General features: G+C 48.3%; 2 protein-coding genes and 1 long non-coding RNA gene across 3 annotated transcripts; 1 reads left to right on the top strand and 2 right to left on the bottom strand.

Annotated features, from left to right (window-relative positions):
• Positions 4,925-9,490, bottom strand: LOC8077820. The gene is made up of 3 exons (XM_002444348.2): positions 9,484-9,490; positions 7,952-9,351; positions 4,925-7,846 (listed from the first exon to the last, which is right to left on the bottom strand). Exons 1-3 carry the CDS (start codon positions 9,488-9,490, stop codon positions 4,925-4,927), a joined length of 4,329 nt encoding a protein of 1,442 aa, XP_002444393.2.
• Positions 11,945-14,735, bottom strand: LOC8076068 (transcription factor MYB106). Its single transcript, XM_002444347.2, has 3 exons — positions 14,573-14,735; positions 14,367-14,496; positions 11,945-13,931 (listed from the first exon to the last, which is right to left on the bottom strand). Exons 1-3 carry the CDS (start codon positions 14,703-14,705, stop codon positions 13,124-13,126), a joined length of 1,071 nt encoding a protein of 356 aa, XP_002444392.1. The 5' UTR covers positions 14,706-14,735; the 3' UTR covers positions 11,945-13,123.
• Positions 14,703-22,514, top strand: LOC110437056. Its single transcript, XR_002455107.1, has 2 exons — positions 14,703-14,839; positions 21,196-22,514. It is a non-coding gene; the product is annotated as an uncharacterized LOC110437056 (long non-coding RNA).

The raw sequence follows: 24,364 nt of genomic DNA, 5'->3' as shown, positions 1-24,364 counted from the left end.
TTTATATATGTCTCCATTATATCTGTTTTTATTTCGAGCATGAATTTTGAATTAACTGGCCTCTGTTCATCTTAATCTAAAACTCCACGAGTCAAGATATGTGCATGTGTTACTTTCTAACTCTCATCTCCACGCCATGTATAAATTTAAATTTTATCTCTTTTTTCCCACCAAATCTAGTGTCAAATTTCATTGTCAGATTTGGCCTTCCAGATATGCTTGTGGTGCTATAGCTGAGAGGACCTGGGTTTTAGAACTGTTGATATAACTGTGAATTTTGTATTCAACTAAGTTTGTTATGTACAAAATAGGAAGCTTTTCATAGTGTCATATGCTCATAGCTACAATATGGTAGCTATCCTTGTAGTTTATGTGACACACGTCACCCTGCGTAATTACTACACTAAAGCATCTCCTGCACAAATTTGCCATTAACACTTGGCAGCTGTGTGCCATTGTCTTGGCATAGATCTAGTCATGTCCTATTGAGAAGATGCTTTGATCATAGCCAAGTTTGGTAGGCAAAGCCGAAAGCCCTTTACTGGATTGATTCGTGTGCATGACCCCTAGGAATGCCTTAATAGTTTTTAGGCACCAGCTGGCAAACACATTGAGAGAGAATATGTCTCGGTATTGATTGATATATTGCATTGGGCCTCATAGGCTGATTATATAGGATACATAGGACTAACACCCCATGTGGGTAGACAATGTGGTACTATTCCTATTTACTATAACAATGAGCAGCCAAGCCAAATAGGCTTGGGTGCCAGGCCCATGGCCCATGGCCAGCCCATAGGGCGCCTATTCTAACATGCCCCCGCAGTCGAATCGTCAGCCACTCTACTCCATGAATACTGAAGAAGGCAGCCCTTTGGTGAAGATATCCGCATATTGTGAAGAGGTGGGAACATGCAGAACACGAAGATCACCAATGGCGACTCGCTCCCGAACGAAGTGAAGATCGATCTCAATGTGCTTGGTTCGCTGATGCTGAATTAGGTTGGAGGTCATGTAGACAGCACTAATGTTGTCACAATACACCAGTGTGGCGCGCCGAAGAGGGGCATGCAACTCGAGAAGGAGCTGGCGCAACCAGGTAGCCTCTGCAACTCCATTGGCCACCGCGTGATACTCGGCTTCAGCATTGGATCTTGATACCGTGTTCTGGCGCTTGGAGGACCAGGAGACAAGATTGTTGCCAAGGAACACGACATAGCCCGAGGTGGACTTGCGAGTGTCCGGACAACCAGCCCAATCAGCGTCGGTGTAGACGACAAGATCAGTCGAAGTAGACGGTCGCAACATGAGACCAAGGTGAAGAGTGCCTCGAACATAGCGAAGAATCCGCTTCAGGGCAGCAAGGTGAGGCTCCCGGGGGTCGTGCATATGAAGGCAGACCTGCTGAACAACATACGCAATGTCTGGACGGGTGAAGGTCAAGTACTGAAGAGCTCCAGCAAGACTGCGGAAGTCTGTAGCATCAGACACAGGGCCCCCTTCAGCTGCAGCAACCTTAGGATTGGTGTCAACTGGAGTAGAGCATGGTTTGCACTCAGCCATTCCAGCGCGATCTAAAATATCCAACATGTACTGTCGCTGTGAGAGTAGAAGTCCATCACCACTTCGCTGAACATGCATGCCGAGGAACAGTGGCGGATCCAGAAACGGACCAAGGGGGGGGGCTAAAGAACAAGGCGAACAAAAAATTTTGCTCGGTAGACACAGTATACTAGTAGATATAACCTAGATTGATAATGTAATATGGATTCAAAGTAGTTAAAGTCAAATATATAGAATTAAGGATAGAAAAGTACCAAATACAAGGAGTCTTCCAGCTTAAGAATTGACACCACTTGAACCAATACGACTTGAACCGCCACACTCAATGCTACATAATTTGCAAATGTCATACACTTCTTCAATAATCAAGATAACAAGTAATTAAAACAATACGCACCTTTGGACCTTGCGTGGCAAGTTTATCTTACGATTTCTTATGCCCTGAAAGCGCTCCAAAATTTTGTCATCTTCAATAGATACAAACAAATCCCGCTCAATATAACATATCATGCTATCATTCATCCAATCATCATTCATCTTATTCCTCCTATCGGTCTTGATAATATTCATAGCAGAGAAGGCTCTTTCAACAGTTGCTGTTGCCACGGGCAATATCAATGCAAGCTCAATGAGGCGATACACCAAAGGAAAATATGTATGTTTATCACTTAGAACCATCTTCTCGGCAAGGCTACCAAGATCAATACAAGTGTCAAAATCTTCATCATATTTGACTTCATCCATGAAATTTTGAAGCTCAGTTCTTAGCTTCACACATTCATAATCACTAAAGTCAGCATAATAAATCTTAGCAAGCTGAATTAATTTCTCCACCTCATAATTGGCAAATTTATTTGTTGGATCAAGACAAGCAACACATCTCAACAGTTGTGTTGATCTTTCAGGAAATCGATTGTTCAACTCACAAATTATTTGATCAAGGACAACATTGAAAATCCCATGATGAAAATGATGGTAGTAGCTCACTAATTTGGCTCCACGACATTTTGAACGACCTCTGACTGGTATCATATCGTCCATATTAGGAATGTCTATCTTCTGTTTGTCAGCAAAAGCTTGTACCTCCTCAAAAATATTGTCCCAACCATTTTCCCTCATGGCATTTAAATTTCTCATCACAGCCCCAATCAATCCTATTGCACGAATAATGTTTTGATTTTTCTTTTGCAAACATTGTGATAGGTCTTGAGTTATCCCCAATACTCTAATCATAAGATGCAATATGAACACAAATTGAAATGACTCTATTTTTTCTATCAATCCAGAGGCTAAAGTTTTCTTTTCCCCATCAGTTCCATCATCACTAATATTCTCTAACACCTCAAGCACAGATTCCCACATGAGCATAAGACGTACTAATGTTTTGTGATGTGTACCCCATCGTGTATCACCAGCCCTAGCAAGACTAGTTTCTTGGTTTTTCCCTCTTCCAGGAGTTATTTCACCACTATCTAATTGCTCAACAAGATTATCATGGTGTTTTTGCAAAAGTTGATCTTTTCTCTTGCAAGAAGCACTGACAGTATTGACAACCAAAGTGACATAATTGAAGAAATCATCAGTTGAAGCACAACATCTAGCTACAGCAACTACCACAAGCTGCAATTGATGAGCAAAACAGTGAATGTAAAAAGCAAATGGGTTTTCATTCAATACCAGCCTTTGTAACCCATGAAACTGCCCTCTCATGTTTGAGGCTCCATCATATCCTTGTCCTCTAATCTTAGCTATAGACAACCCATATCTTCCAAGCATAGAAACTAATGCTTCCTTCAGTGAAGAAGATGTGGTATCAGAAACATGTTGCAGGCCAAGGAACCTCTCAATCACACTTCCTTTATCATTGACAAACCTATTAAACAAAAAGAAACATAGTGTAAATTAAATACAACAAAAAAGAACAAATGAAATGCACAAACATATAGTATATACCTCACAACCACAGCCATTTGTTCCTTAATTGATGCATCACGGGCCTCATCAACGAGCACTGCAAACCAACGATCTCCAATTTCACTCTTAATTAATTCACTTGTCTCCTCTGCACAAGCCCTAACCAAATCTTTTTGAACTGTTGGACAACTCATTTGATTATTCCCTGGAGCATTTTCACCGGTCACAAGTGCAGCTTTACTGTCTTTCTTTCTATACCAATCAAGCATCTCCAAAAAATTCCCTTTATTTTTTGATGTTTTAGACTCATCGTGTCCACGAAATGCTAGAGCTTGTAAAAGGAGAAATCTAGCAATGCCTAACATTATGGTTAAACGAGCTTTATATGCCTCCTCTTCTGCTGCAGTTGTTACTGTCCACACATGTTGTAGACTTTGCCTCTGATTGTTGAAATCAATTGCTCGTTTTCTTGCTGCACTATGATAGCCACCTATTGATTGAGCATGCTTGAGCAAAGAAGCCTTTCCCTTTTTTCAATTACTAAACCCTACTCTGTTGAATGCATCATTATCAAAATCACTTGTTTTTGGTGGCTTAAAGAGGAAGCAATAAAAGCAATAGGCTGCATTCTTTGCAGGACTGTACTCTAACCAATCAAATTGAGAAAACCATGATTTAACAAAATCTCTGGTTTGAGTTTTACCCCCTGTTCTTTCATACTCACAATTTGGTTGATATGGACCATCTGTATGTATGCTTTCCTAGCATCATCCCTAATATCTGGATGAAATTCATCAATTGGCTTTCTAAGACCTGGATCAGCAACTATATCATTCATATCAAGCTCAATACGGGGTCTTTTTTGCTCAACTCGACTCTCTTTACTGGAATCATCTTTCTTAGAAAAATATTTTTCCATTCTATAAATTCAAACCAATCAATAAATCAGTAATGGCTTGAATCTAAATCTAGTCAGTACAGTAATGAAAAAAAACAGAGGGATCTTCTCACCTTGTTGCACAATCCCTAACCCTAGCCCCTAGGGCGGGTTGCGGCTCTGGCGACTGGCGGCTGGCCGTGCTGCCAGTGCACCGCGCGCTCGCGCAGCCGCGCTGGTGGGCGCCCCGCGCCTGGCCTGGCCGCTGGCTGGCCGGCTGCGGCTGGCCGCTGGCCTCCCTCGACCCGGCGGGCGGCGCAGTGGAGAGTGGAGCAGGCGAGCAGCGTCTGGGGTCGGGGCGTCGGGCGCTCAGCGCTCTGGAGGCGGCGGCCGGCGGAGAGAGGAGGGCCGGAGGGGGCGAGCGTTGCCGCGTCGGGGTCAGGCGGTGGCGGCGGCGGCAGAGCGGGCGAGCGTCGCGTGCGTCGCGTGCGGGCGAGTCGCGAGCGTCGCGTCGGGTCGAGTGAGCGTCGGGCGGCCGTGCGTGTGGTGTGGAGGCGTCAAGTTTTTTTTTTAGTCACCAATTTTTGGGCCGGCTCTGGCGCTCTGCTCCCAGCGGTTTCGGCCCACGAGGGGGGCTGCAGCCCCCCCCAGCCCCCCCGTCCGTCCGCCACTGCCGAGGAAGTGATGTAGTTCACCAAGGTCTTTCATGGCGAATTCTCGCTGCAGTGCTGAGATGATCGGCCAGAGAAGATCGGTCGATGAAGCTGTGAGGACAATGTCATCAACATAGAGCAACATATAGGCTGTGTCCAATCCACGCTGGTAGACGAAGAGCGAGGTGTCTGACTTGGCTTCAACAAACCCAATAGACAGCAAGTAACTGGCCATCTGGCTATACCAAGCACGAGGAGCCTGCTTCAGGCCATAGAGCGATTTCTTCAAGAGGCAGACGAAATCCGGATGAGCTGGATCTTCGAATCCGGACGGCTGCTGGCAATACACCGTCTCACTGAGATTGCCATGAAGAAAGGCGTTCTTCACATCAAGTTGATGAATAGGCCAACGACGAGAGAGCGCCAAGGAGAGCACTTTGCGGATAGTAGCGGACTTCACCACCGGACTGAAGGTCTCATCAAAGTCCACACCAGGTCGCTGGATGAAACCACGGAGGACCCAACGTGCCTTGTACTGCTCGAGGGAGCCATCAGACTGAAGTTTGTGCTTGAAGATCCACTTCCCAGTGACAACATTGGCCCGAGGCGGACGGGGCACAAGATCCCAGGTGTGGTTCTGGAGGAAAGCACTGTGTTCTTCCATAGCTGCTCGCCAATTGGGGTCAGCAAGAGCGCTTCGGAAGGTCTTTGGCACCGGAGAGAGAGGCACAACATGGTAGGCGGCGGGCATCCGGAAGCCGTTCTTCGAACGGGTGCCCATGGAGTGCTGGTTGGCCACCGGTGGAACAGGAACCGCGCCCTTGGGCAGCGGGGCGGCTTCCGTAGGAGCCGGTGAAGGAGCAGCGGGGGCGGCTGCTGCAGGAGCAGTCGGGGCGGCCAGTGCAGGAGCAGCCGGTGGTGGTCGCGGTCGACGCGAGTAGTGGCATGTGAAGTCGCGAACCGGGCAAAGAGGTGGAAACCTCGGTGGAGGCCCGCGAGGCGCCTGAGGAGGCGCGGGGGAGCCCATGGATGGCGCGGAGGATGGCGAGCCAGTGCGCAACGCGGGCGGGACGTACCACAGGCGTGGAGAGGTGTTGTTGTGTGCGCCAATTAGCTCCGTGGCCGCGCGTGGCGCGGAAGTGGGGCTCCTGAGAGCCGCGCGTGACGCGGTTGGAGTCCTCGATGCTCGCAGCGCAGGGGGGATGTAGAGCGCGGGCGTCGGAGGATCATCAGCATCTTCTGGAAGCTCTAGGGGCGCCCCAGGCACGGCCACATCAGGACCGGCAGGGGCGCTGGTGGTGTCGGAGGCACTAGGTGGAGTTCCTGCAGGCAAAAACTTGTGCAACGGTCCAATAGGAGCGGGCACGACATCAGTAGTGTCATCAGCAAGGAACTCGAGGTCTGCAGGAGTACTAGGACCATGGTGCTCAGCAAAAGGGAAAGCCGTTTCATCAAAGATGACGTGTCGGGAGATGATGACTCTATTAGATGATAGGTCAAGGCAGCGGTACCCTTTGTGGTGAGCGGAATAGCCTAGAAAAACACATTGGACAGACCTGGGGGCAAGTTTATGAGAAGCAGTGGCAGACGTGTTGGGATAACATTTGCAACCGAAGACTCGTAGATGATCATATGTGGGTGGCTTGTCGAACAGGGCAAGGTGAGGCGTGGAGAACTCTAGAGTCTTGGTGGGCAATATGTTGAGAAGAACAGTCGCCGTGGAAAGGGCCTCCACCCAGTAGGAGGGAGGCATGGATGCCTGAAAGAGCAGGGAGCGAACAACATTATTGATAGAGCGAATAATGCGTTCAGCTTTACCATTTTGAGGCGAGGTGTAAGGGCAGGACATGCGAAGGTGAATGCCCTGGGTGAGAAAGAATTGCCGGGTGCTGGAGTTGTCGAACTCTCTCCCATTGTCGCACTGGACAGCTTTGACGCGGGCGCCAAATTGAGTGGAGGCATGGGTGATGAAGTGAGCAAGCTCGCTGAAAGTGTCAGATTTAAGTCTTAATGGAAAGGTCCACAAATAATGAGTGCAATCATCAAGTATGACCAAATAGTATTTATAACCTGAAATGCTAACAACCGGAGATGTCCATAAATCACAATGAATGAGATCAAACTTGCTAGATGCACGAGAGGTGGACACAGGAAAGGGCAAACGAACATGGCCCTCTAGTTGACAAGCATGACATAAATCTGAACAGTCCTGAATAGGAAATGAAACACTAGACGCGAGCTTTGAGACGGTCTCATGACCGGGGTGCCCAAGATGCCGATGCCACAGTGGAGAGGAGCCCTGAGCGGCGAAGGAGAGTGCTGGTGGAAGGCAAAGAGGGTATAGCGGCCCGGAGCTATTACACCTGACGATCTCTTTTCGAGTTGGAAGAACCTTCACAGAACAACCAGTGGGGTCAAACTCAACAGAGCAATTATTATCGGTAGTAAATTGGCAAACAGAGATAAGATTCTTAATAATTTGTGGTGACACAAGGACATTATTAAGACGTAAAGTAGGTGATAACTCTATGGAGCCAGTGGCAGTAACAGGAATAAGTGAGCCATTATCAACAACAATAGATGAAGGGTTAGGGTACCGCGGGAATAGAACATGTGAAAGTGAAGAAGGCTGAGATGTCATATGTGAAGTAGCACCTGTGTCGAAGTACCACTCGTTGCTCGAAGGAGGGGTCAGTGAGGTCGTGCTGAATGCCGCGGCGAGCTCTGTCGAGTTCCAGGAGGGGAGGCCGGTCATAGGGTTGTAAAACCCCGGAGCGACCCATGGTCCAGCACCAATGGGAGCAGCCTGCTGGTGGGCAGCAAGCGCCTGCTGCTGCTGCTGGGCAAGCAGGGCCTGCTGCTGCTGCTGCTGCTGGGCAAGCAGGGCCTGCTGCTGCTGCTGCTGCTGGGCAAGCAGGGCCTGCTGCTGCGCTTGCTGCTGTGCCTGGTGCTGCGCCTGGAGGTGAGGGGGCACCGGGATGGGCGCCAGAGGTGGACGAGGGCCCCCTGGCCACATCTGGATGGTGCCGGACCAAGGATTGTAGAAGCTGGGCCAAGGGCGCCCTCCGACAGTCTGCTGCTGCTGTCCAGTGGCATGCTGCTGCTGCTGCTGCGTTGTGCCACCAGGAGGTCTGGAGCCCTGTCCTGAAGAGCTGTTGTTGCCGTGGCCTTTGCCGCCACCGCCGCGCTTGCTGCGACGGTTGTTGGGAGCCTTGGAGCTCCCACCAGTGCCCTCGGAGCCCGAACCAGAGGACGCAGGGGCCGGGGTGGTGGTGGTGGAGGCGGCGAGTGCAGCAGCTGGAGCTTCCTTGCGGTTCTCCATGGTGAGTTCCTCGAGGACGAGATCCTCACGCGCCTCCAGGAAGGTGGGGAAAGGTTTGGCCCGGCGAAGGAGCGTCCCGACGTGGCTGAAGCGCTTGTTGAGGCCGCGGATGACGTTGAGGACGAGGGTGCGGTCGGAGATGACCTCGCCGAGGGCCGTGAGATCATCGGCCATCTTCTTCAGCTTGCGGCAGTACTCGGTGATGGAGAGGTCGCCTTGGACGAAGTTGCGAAACCGCGTCTCCAACTGAATGGAGCGGGCCTCCCGATTGCCGAGGAACTGCGACTCGACGGCGAGCCAGGCGTGTCGGGCAGTGGAGCCCCGGGCGGAGATGATCTCGCTATCGTCGGTGAGCGTGGCGATGATCCAGGACTTGACGACGCAGTCCATCCGGGCCCAATCAGGAGAGATTGGGTCCGGGGGATCCTCGCGGACATGGTCCTGAAGCGAAAACTTGCCGAGGATGAGGAGAAATTGATCGCACCAACGGCTGAAATTACCAGAATCGACGTCGAGGATGGTGGTGACGTGGTTCCGGATGTTGCTGACGGCAACGGCCTGAGAGTGGAGTTGGAGGAGAGCCACAGCTTCGTGGTGAAGCATGGCTGCGCGCAGATCAGGCACCGGCGTACCTCCAGATGACGCACCAGAAGACTCCGGCGCGATGGCGACAGCAGCAGCCGCGCGCTCCTTGGCAGCCCGTGCCAGGGCATCGCTGGCGCGCTGTGCAGCGGCATCACGCTCCGCGGTTGCAGCCTTGGCTTCGTCTTCGGCCTGGACGGCGCGTGCCAGAGCAGCATCGTGAGCCTCCTGGCGTGCGCGCTCGGCATGCTGAGCAGCGGCGGCAGCCGCGTTGGCCTTCTCCTGGGCGAGGCGCTGGGCAACTGCATCAGCCTGGACGTCAGCCCAGCAGAGGTTGCATCGGTGGCATCCGACTGAGAGGTTGGTGGAGTGGATGCCATGGCTGGGCTGGCGACGCTGTTGGGAAGGCTGCGCGCGGGAGTGCGTCGCGAGGTCCTGGCCTGCGCGCGGATAGGGCAGCGGAGAAAAGGATCAAAAGGCGGTTGATACCATGAGAGAGAATATGTCTCGGTATTGATTGATATATTGCATTGGGCCTCATAGGCTGATTATATAGGATACATAGGACTAACACCCCATGTGGGTAGACAATGTGGTACTATTCCTATTTACTATAACAATGAGCAGCCAAGCCAAATAGGCTTGGGTGCCAGGCCCATGGCCCATGGCCAGCCCATAGGGCGCCTATTCTAACACACATCATGGACTAACAAACTGACTAGGAGTCTAGGAATCCTAGACTTCCTAAAGATAGCAAGAGATGACATACCAATAATATAACAATACTCCCTCCAGTCATATAAACATGTTTATGATAAGATTTAGTCAAACAGTAAAAACTACAAACATAAACAACTTTTAAATTATTTAGTTTAAAAATATGTAAGTTAAATTTGTAGCATTGTATTGAAAAATATCTGCAAAATCTCATAAATTTGAAGAATTTTAAGAATATATTATAAAAGAAATTAGTGGTCAAAGATATGCATTGAAGACCCTGTAAAGTCAAATGCAACATTTTTTTTTGGTTTTGACTGGAGCTGCAATATCTGGACTTTCTAAACAAATCTAACCTGCTAGGACTCTGATGTATATAATCTGGTAGGGTGATGTATGTATGGTTTCCGTAGCATCACTGCTTGTATCAACAGGTTGTACCCTTATTAGTTTTCTATTAAGTAGTTTTTGCTGGCTCTTTAGCACCAAAACCAATAGTTCATAGCTGATGTTTTTTCACATTAATATAATGGTGATATTCCACCTTGAATTCCTGAGAAAGGGAGAAAACAAAGTTTTAATCATGTGAACTTGTAGCATATGCAAGCAGTTATGGATAGGAGTTAGGACTGTTGAGTATCATGGGTTTCTCGTGAGTAGTATCTATTACTGATTATACCATCAACGATGGGTAGCAGTTGGTTCCACTAAAAGTGTCTTAGTCTATACTCAAAGTTTGGTAACAGTTTTTCCTAGTATAAAATACAGTGGTTATGGCAGCTAATTTTGGTGCACCAATGCCTATTTTGTAATGTAATTTAATTCCTCCTGGTGCACTCATCATATTTTGGTAGAATTGTACCAACATCTAATATGGTTGTGTGCACAGTGGTATTCATGTGTTAGGTGTTTTTTTTTGTCATTTCTCATCTTATTCACCTTTCTCTTAGAGTTTTTATTGGCTATTTGTTTGTTTACTTATGTCTTCTATTTTGCATGGACTAATAGCTGACAATTTATCTTTCAGCCAAGTGTATTTCCTTTTAAAAAGTAGATTGCATGACAATCATTAAAGGAACCTACTTTTATGCTTTGAATTTTTCTTAGCATACTTATATGTTGGTAAAATCCTGCTCTTCTGTTTCAACACTGTAGGACATGTACTTCCAAATTCATGCAAATTGCCACTTAAACACTTTTGATACTATTGCTAATTAATCTGTGTGCTTCTATAAAGTTGCTCACGTTTACAAAGCAATAGGCTTGCGGAGTGTCTGGTTGATCATAGAAGACTTGCACTGTACTGAGTTTCATGTCTTATGTAATTTGTGATTTCACTGTGGCTACATTAGTATGTTTTCATTTGCTTCAAAATTACTGATGACCAGTTTACAAACTTAGAAGTACAGATGGTAATTTATTTGAAACAAAGATAAGATAAATTATCTCAATTAAAAACACTGCTTGAAATCTGGAATGTGGAATTCTAAACATAATGGTTCCTGAGATAGAAGGCAGTTTTGCAGAATTACAATGGCTACCAAAGTTTTCTTTTCAGATGCAACTGCAACAAGCTGTCAAAGAAAGTGGTAGTGTCTTCCACTGGCACAAGAGGTTGATCTGTTTTGAAAGGCCATGTGCAGAGGGAAGAACCTGTACTATGGTCTCAATAATGCAAGCATAGTTATTTCATTGGGTCATGGTTGTCCTTTCTTCCTTCGTTGAGAGGTCAGTGTTTTGTCTTTTGCCTTCCTGTCCAGTTGGTGCATCCACATGTTTTGAATTTTACACGACCCCATAACAAATCAATAGTGTCAATACTGAATATAATAATATATCACAATGTTTCTTACTTTCTTCCCAGTCTCTCATGAAACAGTTCCAAATATCTTTTTTTGTGCCCCAGTAACCGTGGTACTCTGTGTCATATAATTGTTTGGTCACTAGTTTTCTGGTAAAATATACCTGTTCTCTCGAATAATGTTTACCTTTATCTGTTTTTTTCCCTGACATGCTTCTGGTAACCTGAACTGGTTTGTAGTAACTAAAGATCATAATCTTTTTAAATTTTCTCGACAGTCTAGTGGACACTATCTCATCTTTGTTGGCATTCTAAATGGAGGATAACTTTTGTATCTGCTGTTGAGTCACTTTATAAATTTCTTTATGGAAAAATTGCAGAATGTCACTTTGGTTTTGAGATTCCACCCCATAACACCTTTTGTTGCTAAAAACCACCCCACCATATATGCACTGAACTGATTTCACCCATTTTTGCCATCCTAGATCAACTGGTGTATTCATTATTAAAGTTAGATACTCTAAAAGAACCCAACATTTTTTTAGAGCTTGCAGCAAAACAATCACTGATGAAAAGCTTAAACATGCTCCTGTGTCCTATGTATTTGAGAAAAAAACACTTAAACTTGGTCACACTGGTTTTTGCTATCTACAATATTTCTTCACCGCAACATGATAAATAAACATACAAGCATCGGAACAAGTATTGCTCGTCTAGCATGGCCTGTAGTTGCTCCAGACTTGAGAGAATGGGTGGAATTGGTGGAGCACATGCTCGGTGGGGTGGTTTTTGCAATAGAGCCAACTAAGGGGTGGGCATTTGCAACAAAACACCTTATGGGTTGGAATATCAAAATCTAAGTGACATATGGGGCGGGTTTTGCAATTTTCTTTTCTTTATTCGAATGAAGGAACATAAATACCAAAATGGACTTATTTGCACATGTAAATTTCTGTTTTGAATTTGTGATATTCTTACTTGATCGGAATAGTGCTGCTTAATCATTCTGGGTTGGATTCCAAAGAGAGGGAGACAAGACAACTTGAGCGTTGAACTAACAACTGTAAAGTCCTTGGATCATTAATGCAGTGCTCCTGCTGTGGTCTTGGTGGCTTAACATACAGTTATTTCTAGCGCTAGGGCCAACAGAAAAGAAATGGTGTAAAGTTTTGGGGTGTCACGTCGGGTGTCATATGGAGGTGTCATATCGAGTGTTCAGATAGCAATAATAAAACAAATTATAAAAGTCCTCAGTACTCCGCGAGACGAATTTATTAAACCTAATTAATCTGTCATTAGCACATGTTTATTGTAGCTTTACTGTAGCACCACATTGTCAAATCATGGACTAATTAGGATTAAAAGATTCGTCTCGTAAAATAGTCACAATCTGTGCAATTTGTTTTTTTAGTCTATATTTAATACTCCATGCATATGTCCAAACATTCGATGGGATAGAGAGTAAACTTTAGGGGGAGGAACTAAACAAGGCAGACAGAAAAAAATTATTTACTACATCGGTACATCCTCAGAACAGCTAATTGTTTCACTTTCACATGCATGGACAAAAAAATACATACTGTTGGAGCAGTTGTAGCATTTATTTGTAGTGCTCGTTCTGTTTCTCTTTTGACTTAAGAGGGTCCAATAGATTTTTCTCAGAAGTCCTTGAAAAAACTGGAGGGGAATGTATTCTAGACCAATGGAGGTGACTGGGGTGTCAGCTCTGAGTTTACCATGTCAAGGACACCATTCCAATAATTCTTGTCCTCCTCATCTGATGCTTGATTGCTGTGCTCAGTGTGGCCATTGTTGGACTCACCCCAGCATTCTGATGCGTCATGCTCATTGGATACATCAAACAGCATGCTAGTGAAGCCAGATCCAACCCCAGCCATCCCTGAGAACCACGGTTCCTCACAGCCAATGAAGTCATCTTCCCTCTCCTTGCTGTCCAGTTCCAGCACTTGGTGCTTGCTGAAGATCTGCCAATCGTTTTCTTCACCCTCCAACTCATCACTCCTCTGATGCCACATCACAGAGTTGCTTTCTGATACCTCTAGTCTGTTGGTCCTGGGGGTTGGCAGCATGCCACTATTGCTCCCTGTAAACGTCAGTGTGGAGGTAGGTGACTCCAGGTCTATCTTTGCACCCTGCCATCCATGCAGCACGTCAAGGCATGGAGAAGCAGCAGAGGCAGGTACATTCGTTGGCTGCGCATGTAGTGCAGTTGGTGTTGGCGTTGCTGTTCGAATCTTCGATTCTCGAGCCAGCCGTGCCTCAGCCTCGAGGCGGGCACTCTCCCATTGTGCCATGTGGCTGAGGCTTGCCGCAGCCTTGGCTGATTTGTTGTTTGTGGTGCCAGTGAGAGTGCCACTGAGAGATTTGTGGGTGACAGGATCGATCCCCATCTTGGCCAGCCTTTTCTTGAGGTGTGTGTTCCAGTAGTTCTTGATCTCATTGTCTGTGCGATTTGGTAGATGTGTTGCAATGGCCGACCACCTGAACAGTGCGATGAAACAAACCTATGATTTAAAATTAACATCTTGTTTTCATCTACCATGTATTCCAAAATTCTATTTTCTGAGGGAAGGGGAGATGAGATGGCAAATTAAAAAGTACAAATGCCATGCCATAACTTGGTATGCACTTAGATGCCTGCATACAGAAAATGCACTAGAAAATCCTTTCTAATTCAGTATAAATATACTGACAATCCCTCTCTTTGCTTTCAGGTGTGACAGAAGCTCACGTATATGCTTTGTAAATTGTCACTAAATGGCAGGCAGCAGTCTGACAGGAACAGACGGGGCACTTCGCCTTAGCAGAAAGAGGCCAGATAAGATACATAAGCCAAAGGATCACCTGTGCTCTGAGCACTTCAGAGGATATCACTACTGTAACGATCTGGAGTTGACTAATTTCATTGGTACTCACCTGTTGCCTAAAAGAGCATGAAGCTGGATGATGGTCTGCTCTTCTTGCAAGCTGAACTTGCCCCTCTTGATGTCCGGCCTCAGGTAGTTTGTCCACCTCAATCTGCAGCTCTTACCACACCTCTGCAAGCCTGCAGGATGTTGGTCGAGATCTCACAGACTTTGTTCATTTGGAAGATGGTAGAATTCAGGTTTGTCCATACTCACCTGCCTTCGCAGGCAATGCTCGCCAACTCCCATGTCCGTGCTCCTCAATGAAGGCAAGCAGCTTCTGATCCTCTTCCGGCGTCCATGGACCTTTCTTCAGTCCAATCTTCTCACAGCATGGTGATCGCCCCATTAAAGCAGTGTGGTGTATTATTTTTCTTAAGTCGAACTGACAGCTGAGTCCAGAGGGGCTGAAGGATAAATAGAGCAGGATGAGAAGACGACAAGCCACACTGCCACTGCAATAAATCATTAGCATGACAGGAGGTATGAGCTCTGAATTTTCCATGCCTTATCGTGACATAAATGCCCTTGTGTTGGGTTGCTTCAGTTTTGTTTACAAGGTACAAGTAGTCGTACATTTCCTTATTGATCAACGATCTACTGAACGTAAAAATGCAGTAACAAAAATATGTCTTCATTTGAGGGTCAGTTTAACACTGAGGTCCAGTTTGCTATGGCCCATGAATTTAAAACTGCAATAACTCCATGGTGATTGGGTCCCACAGGTGACACCAAGTCCAGGTTGGTGTTGGGGTAAGGCAAAGAAATGATTCATTTTCTTGAGGTGAGATTGGTCAAGGCTATGGTCTGTAGCTTGATTGAGGCACCGCACCATATTGAAGTCATTTGGACTTAGGCTTGAATGTTTCCAGTAGATATAGTGGTATTTATGCTTTCAAGATCCGTTATTTAGTCAGTGGAGAGGTAATACATAGCAACTCTCCTGCTATGCTTCGATTTGGAGTCTGGTGTGACCGATAGCATGATTAATCTGTACGTGATGCCTAAAAATGATCCTGACTGAGGATTTCATCATGACAAGTCTGTCACGTACACATGTACAGTTTTGGTGAGCAGCTATAATTGGGGTCGAAGTATTTTTTAGCTATATAATCATTTCAGTCTAGAGGCCTTGTTTAGTTTCGAAAACTGAAAAGTTTTCGGAACTGTAGCACTTTCGTTTTTATTTGACAAATATTATCCAATCATGAAGTAACTAAGTTTAAAAGATTCATCTCGTGATTTACAGGTAAACTGTGCAATTAGTTTTTATTTTCGTCTATATTTAATACTCTATGCATGTGCCGTAAGATTCGATGTGACGGGGAATCTTGAAAAGATTTTGGTTTTTGGGATGAACTAAACAAGGCCTTAGTTGTTGTGCAAGTCGTTTCATTAATCCCATTTTGCCTATGTGGCATATACTTGCCATCTTGTCTTGGGCCTTGTTTAGTTCCGAAAAATTTTAGAAAATCGACACTGTAGCACTTTCGTTTGTATTTGATAAATATTATCTAATCATGGACTAACTAGGCTTAAAAGATTCGTCTCGTCAATTTCGACCAAACTGTGCAATTAGTTTTTATTTTTGTTTATATTTAATATTCCATGCATGTGTCTAAAGATTCGATGTGACGGTGTCATGTGGGGCCAAGCCTATGCGCGTCGTAGGCGCAACCGTGACATAAGGCGGGACCAGGAGCGTGCAGGTCGCGCCCAGCTTGGCGCGCACGCTGGCCTGGCTGCGCCCAGTGGCTAGGATAGGAAGGAAAGATTTGTTTAGATCCTAAATTATAGAAAGGATTAGTTTGGTTTCCTTACGGCCTCCAGCCGGGGGACTATATGTACTAGCTTTGGACTTTGGAATAAAGCAAGCAATATCAATTATCTAAACTCTCTCTCTTCTCCCTAAACCTCTCAAGCCCGGTCGTCCGAGAGGGGTATAACCTCCGGATCGGAAGTACGGCTGGAGACTACGATCTTCGTAGTCGAGGGCCGCCTACCCTAGATTACCAGGCCCTTGACAACCTGGTATCACGTGTCAGCCGATCCTCTTCCACCCGATCCGCCGCCGCCGCCGCCGTTCCACGCCCAACACCGCCAGCATCGCCAACAACCTCGATCACCTCCACCCTGCGCCCGCACCCCATGGCCGAACCCACGCTCGCTGATCTCCTCGCCGAGATGAAGACCATGGCTGCCGAGATGATGGTCCTCAAGGCCGACGTGGCTTCCGTCAAGGAGAAGACCGTCTCCTCTTCCAGTAGCGGCGATGGCCGCCCTGGTGGTCTTCACGAACAGGATTTCCACCCGAAACACAAGAAGTGGGACTTTCCGCGCTTCGACGGCACGACGGACCCGCTTCTCTTCATCAACAAATGCGACGCCTACTTCCGCCAACACCACACACCAGTGGAAGACCGCGTGGCCATGGCGTCCTACCACCTCGACGACGTCGCCCAGCTCTGGTTCATCCAGCTGCAGGCGGACGATGGCACGCCGAACTGGACTCACTTCAAGGATCTCTTGCACCTTCGGTTTGGGCCTCCCCTCCGCTCCGCGCCGATGTTCGAGCCCGCTGAGTGCCGGCGTACCGACACCGTCGACGAATATTCCAACCGGTTTCAGGCCCTCTTGCCCCGAGCAGGCCGCCTCGAGGAGGAGCAGCGTGTGCAGCTATACACCGGCGGCCTTCTTCCGCCCCTGAGTCACGCCGTTCGCCTTCACAATCCGGCTACCCTCGCCGAGGCCATGAGCCTGGCCCGCCAGGTGGAGTTGATGGAGTTGTCCAGGCCGGCTCCGCCACCGCCTGCCCGGGCACCCCCGCGCGGCTTGCTGCCCACGCCGGCGCCGCGGCTGGCCCTGCCGGCCCCGCAGCCACCGCTGGCCCTGCCAGCCCCTCCAGCAGCTGCGCAGCAGGGCAAAGCGGAGGGCCCTCATCGTCGACTGTCCCCGGCCGAGATGGCGGATCGGCGCCGCCAAGGTCTCTGCTTCAACTGCAACGAACCCTACGCCAGGGGCCACAATCGCTTCTGCAAGCGGCTGTTCTTCGTGGACGGGGTCGAGATCGATGCCGCCGACGCCCCGCCCGCAGCAGCAGACACCGCAGAGGCGGACCCTGGAACCGAAGCGCCTTGTTACTCCCTGCACGCCGTCGCTGGAGTACCGGTCTCGGACACCATTCAGATCAAGGTGTCCGTAGGATCGGCCTCCCTTCTCGCGCTGCTCGACAGTGGCTCCACGCACAGCTTCATCAGCGAGGACGCGGCGCGCCTCACCGGCCTACCGATTCAGGACCACCCGCGACTGACAGCCACGGTTGCCAATGGCGAACGAGTGGCCTGCCCAGGCGTTATACGGAACGCGCCTTTCTCCATCAACGGCACCGCCTTCTCCACCGATCTTTTTGTCATGCCACTTGCAGGGTACGAGGTGGTGCTGGGGACGTGTTGGATGCGCACGCTGGGCGACGTCGTGTGGAACTTCGCCGAGCGTACGATGTCCTTCCACTTTGACGGACGCAGCATCACCTGGGCCGGCCTGCCGTCCTCATCTATCACCAGTCTGCGCACCATCGCAGCGGCCAGTGGGACGCTGCTGGATGAGCTCCTGGCCGCCTACGCCGACATCTTCGCTGCGCCATCAGGCCTTCCACCACCGCGTACTCGGGACCATGCCATCGTCCTCAAGCCAGGTTCGGCTCCCGTCGCTGTGCGGCCGTATCGCTACCCGGCGGCCCACAAAGATGAGCTGGAACGCCAGTGCGCCGCCATGATGGAGCAGGGCGTCGTCCGCCGCAGTGACTCGCCGTTTTCATCCCCGGCGCTCCTTGTCCACAAGGCCGACGGGTCGTGGCGGTTCTGTGTTGACTACCGCGCTCTCAACGCGCTCACCGTCAAGGACGCTTTTCCCATTCCGGTGGTGGACGAGCTGCTCGACGAGCTCCACGGCGCGCGCTACTTCACCAAGCTCGATCTGCGCTCCGGCTATCATCAAGTGCGGATGAGGCCCGAGGACGTCCACAAAACGGCGTTCCGCACCCACGACGGCCTCTACGAGTTTTTGGTGATGCCGTTCGGGCTGTGCAATGCCCCGGCCACCTTTCAGGCATTGATGAACGACGTCCTCCGGTCCTATCTACGGCGGTTTGTTCTCGTCTTTTTCGATGACATTTTGATTTATAGCACCTCCTGGACTGATCACCTCAGGCACCTACGCGTCGTCTTCGAGCTCTTGCGCCAGCACCAATTGTTCGTCAAGCGCTCTAAGTGCTGTTTTGGGGTGGAAGCCGTCGCCTACCTGGGGCATACCATCTCAGCTGCCGGCGTCGCCATGGATCCCGCAAAAGTCCAGGCCGTACACGAGTGGCCGCGTCCCCGTTCTGCTCGGGCAGTGCGCGGTTTCCTGGGCTTGGCGGGCTATTATCGGAAGTTCGTCCACCAGTACGGCTCCATCGCTGCACCCCTCACGGCGCTATTGAAGAAGGATGGCTTCACCTGGAACCCAGCAGCTGAGGAGGCGTTCAGCACCCTCAAGACCGCGATCACCACGGCTCCTGTCTTGGCTCTCCCCGACTTCGCCAAGCCGTTCGTCGTCGAATGCGACGCATCGACATATGGCTTCGGCGCCGTACTCCTGCAGGATGGCCATCCGGTCGCCTTCTTCAGCAGGCCGGTGGCGCCCAGGCACCGCTCCCTCGCCGCGTACGAGCGAGAGCTCATTGGCCTTGTGCTCGCAGTCCGCCACTGGCGGCCATATCTTTGGGGACGCCACTTCATCGTCAAGACTGATCACCACAGTCTCAAGTTTCTTCTGGACCAGCGACTGGCCACCATACCTCAACATCATTGGGTTGGCAAGTTGCTCGGCTTCGACTTCGCGGTGGAGTACAAATCCGGGGCAGCTAATGTGGTGGCTGACGCCCTCTCGCGCCGGGATGCTGAGGAGGACAGCATGGGCGGGCTCCGCTCTATCTCTGCTCCACGCTTCGACTTCATCAACCGACTCCGTCAAGCTCAGGCTGTCGACCCCGCTCTGGTCGCCATCCACGACGAGATCCGCGCAGGTTCCAGGACAGCGCCCTGGACGGTCAAGGACGATATGGTGCTCTTCGACGGGCGTCTCTACATTCCGCCCGCCTCGCCCCTGCTCCAGGAAATTGTGGCCGCCGTCCACGACGATGGCCACGAAGGCGTGCAGCGTACATGGCACCGGCTGCATCGTGACTTTCATTTTCCCCACATGCGCCGCATCGTGCAAGAATTTGTGCGAGCTTGCGCCACGTGTCAACGCTTCAAGTCCGAACATCTCCTACCGGCCGGACTGCTGCAGCCACTGCCGGTGCCGTCCGCTGTATGGGCCGACATCGGGATGGACTTCATCGAAGCACTACCGCGAGTAGACGGCAAGTCCGTCATCCTCTCCGTCGTCGACCGCTTCAGCAAGTACGGCCACTTCATCGCTCTTGGCCACCCGTACACTGCTGAATCAGTGGCCCAGGCGTTCTTCACCAACATCGTCCGCCTCCACGGCGTACCGCAGTCCATCGTCTCCGACAGGGATCCGGTGTTCACGTCTGCCTTTTGGCGTGAACTCATGCGGCTGATGGGTTCCAAGCTGCATATGACCTCCGCATTCCATCCTCAGTCGGACGGCCAGTCGGAAGCGGCAAACCGCGTCATTGTCATGTATCTCCGCTGCTTTACCGGGGACCGACCACGCCAATGGCTCCGATGGCTGCCATGGGCGGAGTACGTCTACAACACGGCCTACCAAGCTTCGCTCCGGGAGACGCCGTTTCGTGTTGTTTACGGCCGCGACCCTCCGACGATACGCTCTTATGAGCCCGGCGACACCAGAGTTGCGGCCGTCGCCAGGGACATGGAGGAACGCGAGGCCTTCCTTGCTGAGGTGCGCCACCGACTGGAGCAGGCCCAGGCTGTGCAGAAGCTGCACTATGATCGTCATCATCGACATGTCTCCTACGCAGTAGGTGATTGGGTCCTGCTGCGTTACCGCCAGCGTCCGGTGGCTTCTCTGCCTCACTCCACGGGCAAGCTCAAGGCTCGCTATCTGGGGCCTTATCGCGTCATCCAGAAGATCAATGAGGTGGCTGTGCAGCTGGAGCTTCCCCCACAGGCGCGCATCCACGACGTCTTCCACATTGGAGTCCTCAAGAAGTTTCACGGACTTCCGCCGTCTACCCCGCCTCCCTTGCCGGACATCAGACATGGTACGGTCAGCCCGGCGCCAGACCGTGTCACTCAAGCTCGCAGGGTCCGTGGTGTCCTTCAAGTTCTTGTATTTTGGCGAGGAGAACCAGCGTCTTCAGCTTCCTGGGAAGACCTCGACGAATTCCGCGCCTCATATCCAGATTTCCAGCTCGGGGACGAGCTGGCTCTCGAGGGGGCGAGAGATGTCATGTGGGGCCAAGCCTATGCGCGTCGTAGGCGCAACCGTGACATAAGGCGGGACCAGGAGCGTGCAGGTCGCGCCCAGCTTGGCGCGCACGCTGGCCTGGCTGCGCCCAGTGGCTAGGATAGGAAGGAAAGATTTGTTTAGATCCTAAATTATAGAAAGGATTAGTTTGGTTTCCTTACGGCCTCCAGCCGGGGGACTATATGTACTAGCTTTGGACTTTGGAATAAAGCAAGCAATATCAATTATCTAAACTCTCTCTCTTCTCCCTAAACCTCTCAAGCCCGGTCGTCCGAGAGGGGTATAACCTCCGGATCGGAAGTACGGCTGGAGACTACGATCTTCGTAGTCGAGGGCCGCCTACCCTAGATTACCAGGCCCTTGACAGACGGAGAATGTGAAAAATTTTGCAAATTTTTCAGGGAAGTAAACAAGGCCTTGGTTTAAGGCTGAGCTGAATGGACGAAATGACTCAACCCTAGAGTGGGGAACGACTTCAGAACTGTGGATGTCTAGTAGGGTACCGAAGTCATTGCTTCTGTGGATGCAGGACTGCAGGAGGTGTCAGATCATTGCAGTGTCACTTTTCAGAATAAAGGAAAGGAAGAGAAATGAATATGATTGCAGCCTTTCACGAAGAACTGTGCTAATGATACTGTTTGCAGGTAGTGTTCAACAGAGCATTAAAAAACGAGTGCTTTCCAAAGTTTTAAACACCCGCAGCGACGTAGTTCAGAAACTGATTGTGCTACAATAACTAAAACAACATAATTTGGAATTACTTGTTCCTAGCTAATGTTGAAACAAACACTATTTGGTGGCACATGGTGCTAATATTAGGAAATTAGCTTATGTTGATATTATAGGGCTTGAATGAGATAGATTAATTGATTTGGGCTAATGTAACTGTTTTAGTGTCATCACTTTCTGATATCCTTGTGTGCTTAGACAAAGGTTCTAACAGCATATTTAATCCTCCCCTTGGATCTTACTGCAGAAAGCGTAAGAGTTTCTCACATCAGTGCACTGCAGCAGGAAAATGTGGAAGGCTATGCAATACGCAGGAACAAACTAACTGGCAGATATCTGAAAAGTCAAACTCAGAGCAGTGGCCGATAATATATCCTGAGCCCTTATGTTATTATTATTATAATTTTTGCGATTATAAGCCCTTATATTATGACGATGCACAACCTCTGAATGGCATAAAAATGGATTGCCTCCTCTAATTTCCTTTACTTTATGTACCTCTTGTGCAACTCAGACAACACATGCAGTCACTCATATAACTCTAGGCCTATATTGGAAGTGGGCCAAACTACACAAGCTGTTCAGCATCCCCACTGATGAACTGAAAATTATCCTATGGCTTGCAGGTTCACTCAATTTGCAATGCAACAAATATGTTTGAGCTGTCCATGGATTGGAGCATGATGGTAGGTGAGAATATGTGTGTTACTCCCATAGTTGGATGAACAACCATAGGTAATGGAAATTTGTGATTTGTCCATAGTGAGCTCCTGAAAATCTCGATGATCCGATTTTGTTCACTTAAATAGTATAGATATAGATGTGATTGACCATGCAAAAGAGCCTGCACTTTCAAGTTGCCTTTCCTAGTTGCTCACTACTAGAGTTGATTCTTTTCTTGTGCTAGACCCTTGTTGTACCTTTCAGTGATCTAAGTTCTCGTGTAGGTATATGATTCTTTACTTCTCTATACATTAGGTATGTATTATAACCTGTCTTGAATCTTCTCTATGAATTTGAGGTAACAAAGTTTGAATCAGATAACATGTCCAGTCATAGACTTAGAGAGAGTATAACCTGCACATGCAAGTTATGTCAATTTAACCACTGTACTGTTGTCAGGCGCAATCAATCTGACCTAACTGGAATGTTGAATCCTGCCATTTGGTCCAATAACCTAAAGGCGTGACTCTTCAAGCAACGTCGACATAAATATTAGTCCTCGTTGTTCTCCTAAATTATTCCTACACACTGTCAGCAAACAGGAGATTAAGCACATCGAGTACTCCGCTGAATCATTTTCTCTATATTAACCGCCGGGCTTTTCGCCTTCTCCACATGATAGGCGAATGAAATGTGGGTCGAAGCAGTAAAGATGGTCCTAGCTCTGTTTGGGGGAGCTGTAGCTTTTCGGGAAGCACCTCCTGGAGAAGTGTTTTAGGCCTTGTTTAGGCCTTGTTTAGTTTCTAAAAAATTTTGCAAAATTTTTTAGATTTCCCATCACATCGAATCTTTAGACGTATGTATGGAGTATTAAATATAGACGAAAATAAAAACTAATTGCACAGTTTGGTCGAAATTGACGAGACGAATCTTTTGAGCCTAGTTATTCTATGATTGGATAATATTTGTTAAATACAAACGAAAATGCTACAGTATCAATTTTGCAAAAATTTTTGGAACTAAACAAGGCCTTAGTTCCAAAATATTTTGTAAAATCGACACTGTAGCTTTTTCGTTTGTATTTGACAAATATTGTCCAATCATGGACTAACTAGGCTCAAAAGATTCGTCTCGTCAATTTCGACTAAACTGTGTAATTAGTTTTTATTTTTGTCTATATTTAATACTTTATGCAGGTGTATAAAGATTCGATGTGACGGAAAATCTGAAAAACTTTGCAAAATTTTTTGGGAACTAAACAAGGCCTAGAAAAGCTCGGGAAGCTACTCTTGAGGGAGTTTCTCTGCTTTTAGTACAAAGTATAGCTTTTAAAGCTTCTGCCAACTTGAAGAAGCTACTATGTTTTTTAGGAGACCTTCTAGCTTTTCGATCTTTCTGGAGAAGCGAAATCTGACAGAAGAAATGCTCCAATGCTATGCTTGGACTATTTGCTTTGTTTCTTCGTCATGTATTGTTTGACAACCAAAGCATGTCATGAAGAAGAAATCAATGGGCCTGATCGATCGGCTGTCCTTTTTTCTACAACCATCTTAGCCATGCATGCTACTGATTAATTGGTGTGTTTTGCATGGCAGGTACGGTATGCAATATTTATTTTACTACTATATGCTTTGGACTAGGTCTGTAATCGCACAACACTCCTTTTCCATTGTACTCTTTTTATACTAAAACTGAACACATGACACTACGTATGCATTTAGGATATTCAAGTGGAATCAAGAGCGAACCAAATCTATTTCAGATTTTCAGTCATTTTGACACCTTCATTTCCTTAGGTTTAGCTTCTTAGGTTTATAACAAAGTACGTGTGCCACTTGATTCATTTAGGTCAAGACATAAAAAAGTGTTTCTTTGTTGTTGCAGGCAGCCACTTGCATGCATATCACGTCTAAAATTTAACCAGTAGCCAGGGCGGCATGCCCAGCCTGATGTCAGTTGCCCTGGGTCATAAGTAAAAGTTGACATGCCCAGCCCAATCATTAATGGAAACATTAATACGTATGCTTTAATAACATATAAGAGCTGTCCTTTTAACTTCAGTTTAGGAGCAACTAGCATCAATCATTGGAGATGTTAACTACTCATATGGTCGTTGAGATCCACACGCTGCTTGCACGATACACTAGGTAGTAGGAGTAGTGCCATTGGAATAATGAG

The sequence above is a fragment of the Sorghum bicolor genome, chromosome 7, assembly GCF_000003195.3.
Source record: "Sorghum bicolor cultivar BTx623 chromosome 7, Sorghum_bicolor_NCBIv3, whole genome shotgun sequence".
Classification (NCBI taxonomy): domain Eukaryota; kingdom Viridiplantae; phylum Streptophyta; class Magnoliopsida; order Poales; family Poaceae; genus Sorghum; species Sorghum bicolor.
The sequence above is the reverse complement of the archived record's forward strand: the minus strand, read 5'-3'. Positions and strand labels throughout refer to the sequence as shown.

Bases quoted from the DNA above. Each gene is read 5' to 3' on its own strand.
- LOC8076068 (XM_002444347.2), bottom strand. From the start codon at position 14,705: ATGGGGCGATCACCATGCTGTGAGAAGATTGGACTGAAGAAAGGTCCA. The intron at 14,497-14,572 runs GTGAGTATGGAC...AACATCCTGCAG, and splicing joins AGCATTGCCTGCGAAGGCAG to GCTTGCAGAGGTGTGGTAAG. The intron at 13,932-14,366 runs GTGAGTACCAAT...CGCACTGTTCAG, and splicing joins CATGCTCTTTTAGGCAACAG to GTGGTCGGCCATTGCAACAC.
- LOC8077820 (XM_002444348.2), bottom strand. The intron at 7,847-7,951 runs GCACAGCAGCAA...CTGCTTGCCCAG, and splicing joins ACCTCCAGGCGCAGCACCAG to CAGCAGCAGCAGGCGCTTGC.